The 14784-nt window shown below is 30.5% G+C and overlaps 1 protein-coding gene across 6 annotated transcripts in view; it reads left to right on the forward strand.

Annotated features, from left to right (window-relative positions):
• The window catches only part of LOC105794313 (ADP-ribosylation factor GTPase-activating protein AGD2), a 52588-nt gene that overhangs the window by 5115 nt on the left and 32689 nt on the right, over positions 1-14784 (forward strand). For all 6 annotated transcript variants that reach the window (XM_012623431.2, XM_052628373.1, XM_052628374.1 and 3 more), the window contains 3 exons: positions 816-878; positions 1541-1585; positions 2163-2228. In XM_012623431.2, coding sequence (XP_012478885.1) covers positions 816-878; positions 1541-1585; positions 2163-2228 — 174 coding nt within the window. The remainder of the gene's footprint in view (positions 1-815; positions 879-1540; positions 1586-2162; positions 2229-14784) is intronic.

Raw genomic sequence — 14784 nt, forward strand, 5'->3', positions numbered from 1 at the left:
ATGTGGGGTGACACCACTTAACACCTTTCTGTTTACACGAGTATGCATGATTAGATAGTGCTTGGCATGTAAGAGATATTTACATCTCTATGAATGGATATGCATGTTTATTTAAAGTTGTGTGAATTAATTAACCATGCATGAACAATTTGTCAATTAAATGATTTTTATTTCAAATGTCATATTTGCCTTACCTTTACTCCCAAAATGAGTTTGAAAGACATGCTTACCTTTAAAACTTGTATTGTAAAGACATAGCAGATGTGTCTACAAAATGTATCAACGCCTTTGGCCAGCTTTTAATAAGGAAATAAGCAACCATATTGTAAAACCAAGGACCTTTGCAATTTTTCTTTTGAAAACAATGCAGGTGCACCTTTACAAACAGTCTTATGACATTATATTTTCTGCTAAAAACAAATTTGCATGATCAGGTTGTAGCTTTACCCAAGAAAGTATTTAACATGTTTGTGAATGCAACTACTTTAGAAATTTCAATTGCTAGCAGATGCATTCATGTTCGTTCTGGTTAGTTACCTTGCTCTTTCATGTAAAAGCACTAGAAGACATTGACATATTTGTTGCACGTGAAAGTCATCTTGAGGCTACCTGCTGCATAACCTCACGATAAACAAAATTCTGTCTTAAAACACTTCATATATTGGAATCAATATTAACATTTTCCTCATAACCTTCTACATGTCCAATATAATTGTTACTTATCATTTTCATATTTTGTTTTGCATGGTCAATTTTGTTTTTGAGATTTCAATATCAATGGAATTTTGTTTTTGAGATTTTAATATCAATTACAGGTGGAGCATGTGTTAATTGATCAGTTAATGCACTTTATGAATGTTGATTTGCAAGATGCGAAGGTAAACATTATTTATCAGCCATCTCTATCTTTTGTTTTCTAAAAGTGGTTGTTTTAATAATCAGTTTATTGAAACTCTCATGGCCTAGCCCACTTTCTAGCTTTGTGCGTGTGTGTTGAAATTTTATCTTTTGAAAAATTTAACAAAAATCAAGTCTGAGAGATGAACTCTATCACTTTCTTGTTGAGATTTTGCTATGAAACTTGGTTGCGTTTGCAATAGGGGGTTGTTAATGATTGCCACACTTCGAAAGAAACGAGTGGTCCACCTTGGAATCTGAAACTCAAAATGTTAAGAAAACATAGGACTCTTAGATGACTAAGTCATGGACATTACAACTTAGGAGAGATTGTATATTATCCACATAATAACTCATTGTGGATGAACATATTGAATATACATGTTGATAATTGTGGAAGGCAAATATTTCCAAGATAGATGTGATGTCTTGGGATACTATAAATTCTGATGTGGGAGCTTGGGTTGTTGGTGTGAGAGGTAGCGAACAAATTAGATGGGAAAACATAACAACAAAATTCATCTTTGAATAGCTGAACATTTTTAATAACTCTTCTTCTTCCTTGCTAATTAGGTTAGTGTTAAGAGCTAAATTTCCTCCCTTCCCAATTTGTCTCACAGCTCTCATCCTCTGTATTCTGCAGGAGTCTCGTCGACGGTTTGACAAAGCTATAAGTACATATGATCAGGTATTAAAGACAATGGAAACTTCTTTTCTGACATGAAGTTCATTATTGGATTTGGTTCTTAATGACACTTTAAATCTCCTTCGTTGTTTCTCTCCCTCTCTTTCCTTTGGGGTCACCTGATCAGGAGTAAATTTTGAACTATCCAATTATTAGGTAAAAACACACCATGGTTGCATGTAATAACACCAAGAGTTCTTCTGAATCAAGAGCTATCCAATAGAAATATGTAACAGAGAAACCAAATCAGCAAGTTGATGATGACATGTCCTGAAATCTAAAAATATTTGTTGCCGAAAATAGATTTATTGACATATTTCTAGTTTACTAGCTTCAGTATTAAGTGGCAAACATTGATGAAGATGTCTCAGTTCTAAAGAAGTTTTCATTGGATTTACTGATACAAATGCTGATATTTCAAAAGAGTTGGAGATTGCTATTCATTGTAGAAGTTTTAGAAATCAGCTGCTTTTTCTCTAAAAATTTATGAAAAGCTGCCAATCAAACATCATAAAATAGCATCATATTTTTTTATTCTTGTAAAATATAATGATTGTTGTTAAATGTTTTGTACTACCAGGCACGTGAAAAGTTTGTGTCTTTGAAGAAGAATACGCCAGGAGATATTGTTGCTGAGCTAGAAGAGGTATTATTTTTCCTTAAATTAATGACTTCTCACATATTTCTAAGAAGGCTAAGAGAAGACGTTCTTATACTACACTTTGTGTTTCACTAGATTTTTCATTGTGCTACTATATTGAATCTGGTTCACTAGTTAGAAAACATTTAACTGTTTCAAAACCATAGAAAAGAAACAAAGTTCCTGTTTCTTTTGACCTGGCAACTATGGATCTTATATCAATTTAGCTTGTAGTCATTGCACTCTTTACTTACCTTTATCTGAAGAAAGTATTTTCCAGTTACTTGGATGGAATGTTTACAGGACCTGGCCTTTTCTGCTTAGATATCCATTATGTTGTTTCTAGTATCTAATAGCTCATAATTGATCTACTATTGACAAATTTTTTGGTTCCAAACTTGAACATCTATTCGAGTGCAAAAGTAAATACCTCATTTGCTTCAAGAATTGATAATCTACCTAACTAATCGGTTTCTTATATTAAAGATGGAATTGTGGCTTGATTTTTTGCCAATGAAGGCATCATTTGATTGGATTATTATCTTTTATTGTGTTTTGATTTATTTTGAACTTGTTAGGGCCGAAAATACCAAGATGGGGTAAATTGGTATTTTAAAATTATTTGCAAACTTTTCTAAATAACGAGGGAAGGAAAGAAAAACTTGGACAATTCGACCTAATTGTCTACCTCTACTATCTTGGTATACCTTAACAAATGTTTTACCAATATACTATACTTGAATTCTTACCTTTTCAGGAGAAAGTATAACTTTTACAATCTCTATCTTTTTCACAAGGTTGAAATAGAATCTTCCTTAGTTTTTGTAGCTAAACTTGAAGCCTCTAGCTTTTACATGGCTCAACTATACCCTTTACAAATTACCTAAAGTCTTATACCTCAAAAACCTTAAGTATCATTTTGCAAGTACAAAGAAAATCTATAAACAGTGAAGGCGTCTCAAAGGTGTGTTCTACAAGTGTTAAGCTCTTTCAAAGAATTGAAATAAGAATGATAAATAGATTTAACAATAAGGTCCTAAAAAGATATGTACAAGAGAAAATGAAGAAATAAAGAATTTGAGTACTTTTCTCTTGATCTTGATACTTGGATATCTCTCTTGATATTTGAAATCTATTTATACTAATGAATAAGTTTGTGGACGTTTATGGTCGTTTGGGATGAAATCTAACCGTTGGAAGCATTGATTTTGGGCTTAAAACTATCCCTAGACATTATGTCTTGAGACCTAGCAAAATATGTCCCGAGATAAGGACAAAAAATAGCCGTTATATAGCTGTTGTTAGGCCATGTCTCGAGACATGAATAGTGTGTCTCGAGACAATTTGTCAATTATCTTTAGACATACTGCACAATGTCTCAAGGTAGATAGCTCTTGAAATAGATTTTTGCTTTTAAGTTTTCATGTCTCAAGACACATAGTTGTATGTCTCAAGACTTGCATGCCAAAGCCCGTTAGAAACATTTTAAGCACTTTTATTTTAACCCAAAAACATTTAGATAAATTAAAACACATTTAAAACATAATTTTGAGTATTTGCAAGACTTTGAAAATGTTTGATAAAATTTTTAATTTATTTTCACCAAATGATTTAGGACATATAATACATAACAAATTCATCTTAAATGTTATTTTGACATAATAAAATTTAAGAGAAATTTGCATTTTGAAAAAGCTCATTCAAATCATTTAGTTATTTTCAAAATATAATTCCCCTTAATAAAATTTTTCAAGCACAAATACTTAAACAAGACATAAACATATTGAATTTCAACAAGAGATGACAATTCAAGCACAAATACTTAAACAAGACATAAACGTATTGAATTGCAAGAAGAGATATGACAATTAAGCATTGGAGAAATTCAATAAAATCCAAGACTTTTAAAAGATTTTATGCATGCATTTCAGATAAAACATGGTTATGCTTATATGCATAAAGTACCTACTAATCTTATGCATTTAAATAATGTATCAATAAAGCATATATGCATGAATATTAATTCATTTGCATAAGCATATGAAGATATACATTCAAAACATATGCAAATTTCATTTTTCTCCCCTTTTGGTATATCAAAAACATTTAAAACATTTAAAGAATGATACCAATTTTATATCAAGATTGATGCAAGAATATAATGAGTCATAATATATTCATGTCAAGAACATTCAATTGCATTCTCGAAGTAAACAATGAACTTCAAAAAGAATGATATGACAAAGAAGTATATTTGAAATCCATTTATAAAGAATATTTTATACAAAAATTCTAAAAATCATATGAATAAGTCTTAATTGCATAAAAGTTAAACCAAATTCATGCCTAATGGAAGGTACTAATTGCATGCTAAGCATAATTCAATGAAAGATCACAAGCAATTGCTAATTTTAGAACTCTCTATTAATAGATGCATATCTTAATGATTTTCTCTTTTTCTAGATATCAAATACTATTAAACAAAATAAGATATGAAAAGTATAATGGCATCAACAAACTGGATATCAAAAGCCCATCAAAGCTACAATGATACCAATTATGAAGAGTATAAGGAGGAGAACTTCATACAAACATACATTATTGAATGAATAAAGCATGTAGACAAACAAGAAGCATTTCATTCGATAAGTATACTCAGCATCACACAATTTTACCATTTTCGATAAGCATAGTACATGGCAAAGACATCCATTTAATAATATAACAATATAGTCATACAATGGAGTGTGATGTGAAGGAGGTGTAATGGCATATTAGCACAAGAAAAATTTCAATAAAAGCACAAATTATGTCATGAAAAAGATATCTAAGGATATATCAAGTAATAGCAAGATACCAATGAGGAGCCCTAAATCCAAACTCTTAATCCTAAGACTAAATCTAATCCTAACCTATTAACTTAAGTTTAATCCTAAGTTCTAAACTTAAGTTCTAAGTTTTAATCCTAGTTCTAATAAGTTAAGAGTTTAAGAATTTTACATTTTGTAAAATGGTCATCAAAGGTTCAAAATAAGATAAAAGCATAAGTTTATAAATAAAACAAAGTTGTTCAAATGATCTTATGGCCTTAATTTCAATATATATATTTAAGCGTCACATTTTCTTGAAAAATTCTAATGATTTTCAATAAGGGTCATTAAGGTACAAAGTAATTTCAATTTATTAAAATTCAAGTTAAGATACTCCTCTTATATATATCAAACCAAAGTACTAGGTGTCTTAAAATGTGAAAATGCAGTACATAAACTTAGCACATGTCATATTAAGCATAAGTCACATATTCCAAACATGCTTGGAAACAAATGCACCTATATACAACCTATATTAACCTAGAACTATTTATTAACAACATATATACACTAAAATTTACACTACTTACATGGATGAAACAAAGTTTAACTTTTAAAACTCATTTTTGCTTTTAAAATGGCCATTGTAGAAGTCAAAACTTGAAAAACACAATTTTGACCACCTTGAACCTTTCCAACAATGAAACAAATTTGTTCAAATGATCAAATGATATAATTACCAAGGAAATCTAAAAATCAAATTTCAAAAGTATACTTCTTTGAATTTGGACTCAAAAAAGACAATTATGCTAAAAGCTCTTTAAACCATTTAGTGAAGTCTTATAATCAATTTAAAGTGTGTTTAAGTGGTTTTCATGTCCATAAGTTATTAAAATCAAATTTTTATCATTTAAGCTCAAAGAATTTTGTAAACTTGTGTTTAAAAATACTAAAACATAAAGCTTTGCAAGTTTTTTTTTTGTCTAAGTAAGCTTAAAACTAAATTATCAAAAGTTCAAAAAATTCTCAACAAATACTTAAATGAATTTTAGAATTCTTTGCAATATCCCTAAGCATAATTTTAACAAGTTCAACTAATTAAACAAAAAATCATGCTTAGAAACAACTAGTTAATAGGCAACTAATTAACATATACAATAAAGTTCAAACTTCGAGGTTATCCATCTTTTTTTATGTGTCTAGAGCATCCAAATTGTTGTGCTTTGCTCCTCAATGCTCCAACAACCTACAAGGGACACTTGGATTTTGGTACACATAAATTACAATGTCTTTTGTTCCTTTAGTAACCCATACTTGTCTAAGACAAGTATGTAATGGATGACCATAATAATGGATATGTTCACACTTTCACATATTTGAAAAAGAGTTTTCCAAATTGATTTCATTTTCCTTTTTCAAGCTCTCAAATTTCATTTTCAATTCTATTTTTTTTCAAACAATTTAACTTTCTTTTAGAAATCTCAAAGTTTTTCAATTTTTTATTTTTGCTTTTCAAATCAACTTTTGTTTTCAAAAGAAAATCATTTTTAATTTTGAATTTTGAGACAATCCTCTTGAGATAATCCTCCAAGCACAATAATCAAATGTTTGGACAAAGAATTTCGTCCTCAGTTTCCAATTGGAATGATTTTCTTCATTTAAGAGTGGAGGGGACATGATGGAATGACCTTGCAAACTTGTTAACCTTGACTCAAATGTCATCTAAACTCGATATTTTCGACCTCGAATCTTTGCTCTTGATGGTTAAACCTTTAATGCAAACCAAGCTCTAGTATAAATCGTTAGCTCTGGTATTTTAAAATTCTCTACAAACTCTTCTAAATAATGAGGGAAGGAAAGAAAGACTTGGACTATTTGATTTATAGTGGTTCGACCCAAATTGTGTACCTCCACTATTTTGGTATATCTCAACCAAAGATTTACTAATTCACTATACTTAAATTATTACCTTTTAAAGAGAAAGTATAATCTTTACAATCTCTATCTTTTTCACAAGATTGAGATAGAATTTTCCCCTTAATTTTTGTGGCTAAACTAGAACCCTTTAGCTTTTATAAGGCTCAACTATAACCCTTTACAAATTATCTAAGATCTTAAAACTCAAAAACATTAAGTATCTTTTTGCAAGTACAAAGAAAATATGTAAACAAGGAAGGTCTCTCAAAGGTGTATGCTTACAAATGTTACGCTCTTTCAAAAAATTGAAATGAAAATGATAAATAAATTTAACAATAAGCACCTAAAGAGATATGTACAAGAGAAAATGAAGAAATAAATAATTTAAGTACTCTTGTCTTGATCTTGATGGTTGGATATCTCTATCTTACGACACGAAATGTATTTATACCAATGAATAAATTTATGGATGTTTATGACTGTTTGGGATGAAATCTAGCTGTTGGAAGTATTAATTTCAAGCTTAAAAACTATCCCTACACATGATGTCTCGAGACATCTCTCGAGACAAGGCTGAAAAATAGTTGTTATATAGTTGTTGGCAAGCCATGTCTCAAGACATGAATAGTGTGTCTTGAGACAATATGTTAATTATCTCTAAACATATTGCACAATGTCTCAAGACAGACAACTCCTAAAGCAGATTTCTATTTTGAAATTTTCATGTCTCGAGACTTACACATCAATGTATCTTAAAAATATTTTAAAACACCTTAGAGCACTTTAGTATTAATCTAAAAACATTTAGATAAATTAAAACATATTTAAAGGATATTTTTGAGTATTTTGCAAGTCTTTGAAAATGTTTAATAAAATTTTTAATTATACTTCCCCAAATGATTTAAGGACATTATATATATAATTTATCTTGTTATATCAAAAGTTTAGGACATCAAAGCTAACAGAACTCTTATTTTAAATTCTTGTTGGCTAAGTGTTGCTCTATAAATACTCTAATTTCAGTTAATGGAAGTATATTTCATTTTGCCTTATTCTCAGTTTATTTATGATAATCAAAGCCTTCAAAGCTCAAACGAGGAAAATCTGATTTTTTTCCTTTTTTTCTTTTCAGTCCTTTTTTTCTTCCTTCCTGTAAAAATGATTGATACTACAATTAGTAATGCCGATAACACAACCGCTAACAACACCATTATCTAATTCAACCATGCTTCTCAAGTATTGATCAAATTAATTGGCAGCCATAATTTGATGATTTGGAAAGCACAAGTAGAAATGTTGATGAATGGTCACGATCTCTTTAGTCATCTAGATGGAACAACAATTGCACCAACCCAAACTCTAACTAACGAAAATTGCACAACTGATTTTGGATATCAATAGTGGTTCCGTCAAATCAAGCTTATTCATAATGCTATATTGGTCTCCATCGATCCTACATTTGCCTCCACTGTAGCCCTCTCTACCACTGCGCTTCAAGTTTCGCAATTTTTACACATAACATTTGCTAGTAAATCGCAAACCATTAATTATCAGCCTTTAGAATCGTCTAGCTTGCATCACTAAAGAAAATAGGTCAGTTACTGTTAGTACAAATCTTCGGTGAAGAAACTCTCGAACACACGAACAAAACTCGAACAGAAAAAAAGGAATAGGACAAGGCTCCAAGGCGTGTATCAAATCACTATCTTTAATGTTATATTCGCCCCCACCAACGATGTGCAAATGAGTTCCAAGCAAATTAACCTCGAGGATACAATGAAACCAATGACTATTTGCGTTTTGCACTGATGAGAATAGCCCACTACACACTGAGTAGTGTATAACAAGAAACTCAATTTCTATAAAAGATTTCTGTAGTAATACTTTATAGAATAATCTAATAATATTAGAAAATGAAGAAATGAAAGAAAGAGTATTAGAATTTGTTGGTGTGATTTCCAAATGAAATCTCATTCCTATTTATAGGAATTTTCATATCTCTTCATAGAGACATCTTTCAATAGGTGTCTTTCGAATAATAATGTCTTAAAATAAACACATAATTATTCATTTAATATTATAACTATTCAAATAATATTATTTAAATAGTTATAATTCTTTTCAAAAATCAAATAATATAACTTTTGATTAATTATATGCATTCATTTATAGTTATTGGAACACTATAAATATTTGAAAATGTTCCAACAATCTCCCCTCATTTTCAAAATATTTTAGATTTTGATATTCTTGGAAATCAATTTGCATAAATGAAGGTATCTGATTGAACTTTCACTTAGTGAAAACATGTTAAAGTTAATCGAAATTGCATGGTAGACTAAGCTTTGAACCAACTATTCCATTTGATTAACCGAACACATCTCACATAATGATTTCAACATCGGTCAATGCATAGTATCTAGGGACACTATTATGGTCATGTGTCTATGTCCTTTTTTCATTACTGCTGTCAGAGCCAAGCCCTTGAGCTCCTAGAAGCAACCACACTTCCACTAACATAGGTAGATCCCATCAAGAGTGTTACCATAATTATAACACTCTAACATATTTATGTTATGGGTCCATTAAGAGCACATTACTCATCCTTCCCTTATCATTACGAGTACCTAGTACTTTAATCTTAGGATGGATTTATTTATAGTGCTAACAGTCACATACTAATGATGTACTTTGTCTCATTGAACTCAAGACTTGACGTTATACCAAGCGTTGAGTCGAGTTTCCAACATGGGTGACTCTAATTAATGGGCTTAAGTCTCATCCCTTTTGAAGTCCTTTTTATTTCATCTCTAGCAAGACTTCTTCTCAAAGGATTCGCCAAATTTTCACTTTACCTCACATAATTAATAGTGATTAATTGTCGGACATAACTATGTCTTAATCCAATGTGTCTAGACTTTCCGTTATATACTTGGTTATATGCCTTTGCTAGAGTAGCCCCACTATCACAACAGATAGAAATAGGTGAAATTGGCTTAGGCCATAAAGGTACATCATAAAGCAAATTTCTTAACCATTTTGCTTCTTTAGATGCAACTGCTAATGCAATAAATTATGCTACCATGGTGGAATCAGTAATACATGTTTATTTCTTGGAACCTTAAGAAATAGCTCCACCAAGAATGAAGATTCATCCACTAGTGCATGATATTCCAAACTTGTAATCCAACTAGCATCCGAATACCCTTCTAAAACTGGAGGATATCTATTATCACACAATCCATAGTTAATAGTTTTCTTTAAGTACTTAAGCACTCTATTCAAAGCTTGTCAATGCAAACTACTTGGATTACTTGTGTACCTACTCAATTTCCCAACAGCATATGCAATATCTGGTCTTGTACAAGTCATTATGTACATAAAACAACCAATTAGACTTGTATATTTCAATTGATCAATTTTCCTACCAGAATTAGATACTAATTTTATTTGAGGATCCATGGGTGTAGATGTTGGTATACAGTTGAAAAGATCAAACTTTTTAAGCACGTTTTTAATGTAATGTGATTGTGATAAAATTATAGTGCTTTCATCTCGGGTTATTTTAATCCCAAGAATAACATCTGCTACACCCATATCCTTCATAGAAAAGTTGTTTGACAAGAATTTCTTTGTGTTTTCTATTTGTTCCAAATTCGTGCAAAAAATGAGCATGTCATCTACATATAAGCAAATTATGACACCTTTTCCATTTTCAAATTTACTATATATGCACTTATCAGATCCATTTATTTTATAGCCATTAGCTAAAACAACATTGTCAAACTTTTGGTGCTATTGTTTTGGTGCTTGTTTAAGTCCATATAAAGATTTAACAAAGTTACATACCTTATGCTATTGTCCTGGAACAACAAATTCTTCTGGTTGTTCCATGTACACTTCCTCTTCCAATTCACCATTTAAAAATGTAGTTTTAACATTCATTTGGTGAACAACCAAATTATATATAGAGGTAAGTGATATTAAGAGTCTTAATTGTAGCAATTCTTTCTACTGGAGCATAGGTAACAAAGTAATCAATACGTTGTTTTTGTGTAAAACCTTTGGCTACCAACCTTACTTTAAATTTATCAATGGTTCCATCGACCTTCATTTTCTTTTTGAAGATCTATTTACAACCTATTGGTTTGGAACCTGGTGGAAGATCAACTAAGATCCAAGTTTGATTTCCCACTATTGAATCCATCTCATCATTTATTGTTTCTTTCCAAAAAGTAGAGTCTTGAGATTTCATTACCTCTTCAAATGTAATAGGATCAGATTTCGTATTATAACAATAAGGTATCTTATTGCATATACTTTCACATTTTTCTTCTACAAGAAACATAATGAAATCTGGTCCAAAATCTTTAACATTTTTAATCCTCTTACTTCTTAATTCTTGACAAGATTTATCATTATTATCAATTTGTTCCGATGAAATCTCATTCTCATTTGAAGAATGAATCAATTGTTGTGCTTGTAATTGTCTTGATATAGAATTAAATCTATTTTCATCAAAAATAGCATCTCTTGATTCAATAATAGTATTAATTGAAATTGAATCATTTGGTTCAATTACCATGAACCTCTTTGCCTTGCTATTATGTGCATATCCTATAAATATGCATTCAATTCCTCTCTCACCTAACTTTTTATGTTTAGGTGTTGGAACTTTGACAACAGCTCTACAACCTCAAACTTTCAAATAATTAAGGTTTGGTTTCCTTTTCTTCCATTGTTCATAGGGGGTTATTTTAGTTTCATTATTAAGAACTCTATTCACTATATGACAAGCTGTTAGAACAGTTTCTCCCCAAAAACCTTGACCAGGACCTGAATATGATAACATTGAATTTACCAATTCAGTCAAGACTCTATTTTTCTTTTCAGCAACACCATTTTGTTGTGGTGTGTAAGGGACTGAAACTTGATGGACAATTCCAATGGATTCAAAATAACTTGGATTATAGTATTCTCCACCTCTATCTGATTTTAAGCACTTGATAAATGATTCACTGAAGTTCAACTTCAGATTTATAAACTTTAAATTTATCAAGCGCTTCATCTTTTGAATGCAATAAATATACGTAACAATATCTATAACAATCATCAATAAAAGTAGCAAAATATTTCTTTCCACCTAATGTAAGAGTATTATGCATGTCACATAAATCACTATGTATCAAATCAAGCAATTTTGTTTTCCTTTTAACCTTAGGGAAAGTGTTTCTTGTAATTTTAGTCAACATACATGTATTGTATTTTTCAATATTATTATTAAAATGGGAATTAAATCTAACTTATATATGTCATTCAATTTTCTATAATTCAAATGACCTAATCTATAATGCCACAAACAAAAAGATTTAACCATATAAGCAGAAATAGCATTTTTATTTTTATTAATAATATTGAGTTTGGACATACTCTCATACATATACCATTTTCCTACAAAAATTTCTCTCTTAGACAAAATAAACTTATCTGCCTAAAAAACAAGTTTGAAACCAAACTTATTCAACAGACTTCCAGACACTAAATTCTTCCTAACTTCTGGTACATAATATACATAATATACATAATTTAAGGTTAAAACCTTTCTAGAAGTGAATTGTAGGTCAACAGACCCTGCGGTGAAAGATTTTCCTATGTACAAGACATTGTCATTTTCACATTGTGAACATGCTTTTGTCTTTACACACATGTTTGGTTGCTCCGGTATCAATCCACTATGTATTATCATCTTGTGCATATTAATTTCAGATATCATTGCAACAAACTTTCCATTATTATTAGCCTTAGAAGATGATTTCTTCTTTAAAAAACGACATTCATTTTTAAAATATCTCGGCTTACCACAATTATAGCATGAGCCCTTTTGTTCTTTTTGAACTTAGGTGCTCTATCAGTTTGTTTGAACTTTCTCTTGAATGGTTTAGTAGTCTGTATTTTCTCCGTAACATGTATTTTGGCATTTTCAGAATTTAGGTTCTGATCTTACTTTCAATATTCTTCTTCAATACGAAGATGATTTGCCAAAGCCTCAAGAGATATTTCCTCTTTCTTATGTTTTAGACTTCTTTTAAAGTCTTTCTAAGATGGAGCAAATTTGTCTATTATGGAGAATATAACAATCATTTCATCCATTTTCATATTATATTGCTTGAATTGATTCAACACCTTTTCAATATCACGGAATTGTTCCTTAACAGAACGACCATCAACCATTTGATAATTATTGAAACGACTAACAAGAAATTTCTTACTTGTAACATCTTCGGTCATGTATCTTGTCTCTAATTTTCCCATAATTCTTTAGCTCATTTTGGTAGGTGTTGAACAAACCATCAGATAAACCATTCAATATGTGGCTCATACACATGTAATCAGCATTGTCCCATTTTTGTCTTTCTCGGGTTTGAGCAACAGATTCGTTATCATTCTTTTTAGGTCTTGGAGTATTCAAAACATAAGCAATTTTCAAAGTTGATAATAAGAAGTGCATCTTTTTCTGCCATCGTCGAAAATTGCCACCACCAAACCGATCAAGTTTGACAAAGTTGGAAGTCAACTCCCTTAGTGTTCCACTTTCATGTATTGTGGTATTCATCATGATATATAACCTTAAAATTGTTAGTATAAATCTCCGGTGAAGAAAATCTCGAACACATGAATGAAACTCGAACAGAAAAAGAAGAAATAGGACAAGGCTCCAAGGCGTGTATCAAATCACTATCTTTAAGGTTATATTCGCCCCCCACCTATCTTCGGTGTGCAAATGAGTTCCAAACAAATTAACCTCGAGGATAAAATAAAACCAATGACTATTTGCGTTTTGCACTGACGAGAATAGCTCACTACACATTGAGTAATGTATAACAAGAAACTCAATTTCTATAAAGGATTTCTGCAGTAATACTTTATAAAACAATCTAATAATATTAGAATTTGTTGGGGTGATTTTTCCAATTGAAATCACATTCCTATTTATAGGAATTTTCATATCTCTTCATAGAGACATCTTTCAATAGGTGTCTTTCTAAATAATAATGTCTTTAAAATAAGCACATAATTATTCATTTAATATTATAATTATTTAAATAGTTATAATTTTTTCAAAAATCAAATAATATAACTTTTGATTAATTACACTCATTTATTTATAGTTATTGGAACACTATAAATATTTAAAAATGTTCCAACAGTTAGTAATTATCTTTATGAAATTAAATCAGTAGTCAATAAATTAGCAACCATAATGTTCAACTAGTTAGAATTCTTCAAGTTCTTGGCCCTGAGTACAAAGATATATATGCTGCCATCCGTTATCGTGAAAGCGCTATCATCTTTGAAGAATTGTACAAAAAACTACTTGATCATGAAATTTTTCTAAAAATGAAGAGTGCAAACAAAAGCCTCTAGTTACAGTTTCTATTGCCCAACAACTTAATTTAGGTCATTTTCAACCCAACAACAATAATGACCACCGACAACCAAATAACTTCAAAAATTCATCTCTAGGCAACCAACAATGACGTTTTCCATCTCTCAATTGAAACAATAATCAATTGAGGCCTCATTGAAATTCACAATAACATAAGTGACTTTTTCTCATTCAATATAAATCCATGGAACACTTGATAGGTATAAGGTGAGACTTGTGGCAAAAAGCTTCACTCAATAACCTGGTCTTGATGTTAACAATGCCTTCCTTCAAGGTCATCTTACAAAGGATTTTCATGTGAGACAACCACTGGGGCTTGAAGATCCCATTCTTCCCTCTTATGTATGCAAGCTAAAGAAAGTAATTTACGGCCTTAAATAGGCTTCTC

This window comes from Gossypium raimondii, chromosome 3 (genome assembly GCF_025698545.1).
Source record: "Gossypium raimondii isolate GPD5lz chromosome 3, ASM2569854v1, whole genome shotgun sequence".
Taxonomy (NCBI): Eukaryota; Viridiplantae; Streptophyta; class Magnoliopsida; order Malvales; family Malvaceae; genus Gossypium; species Gossypium raimondii.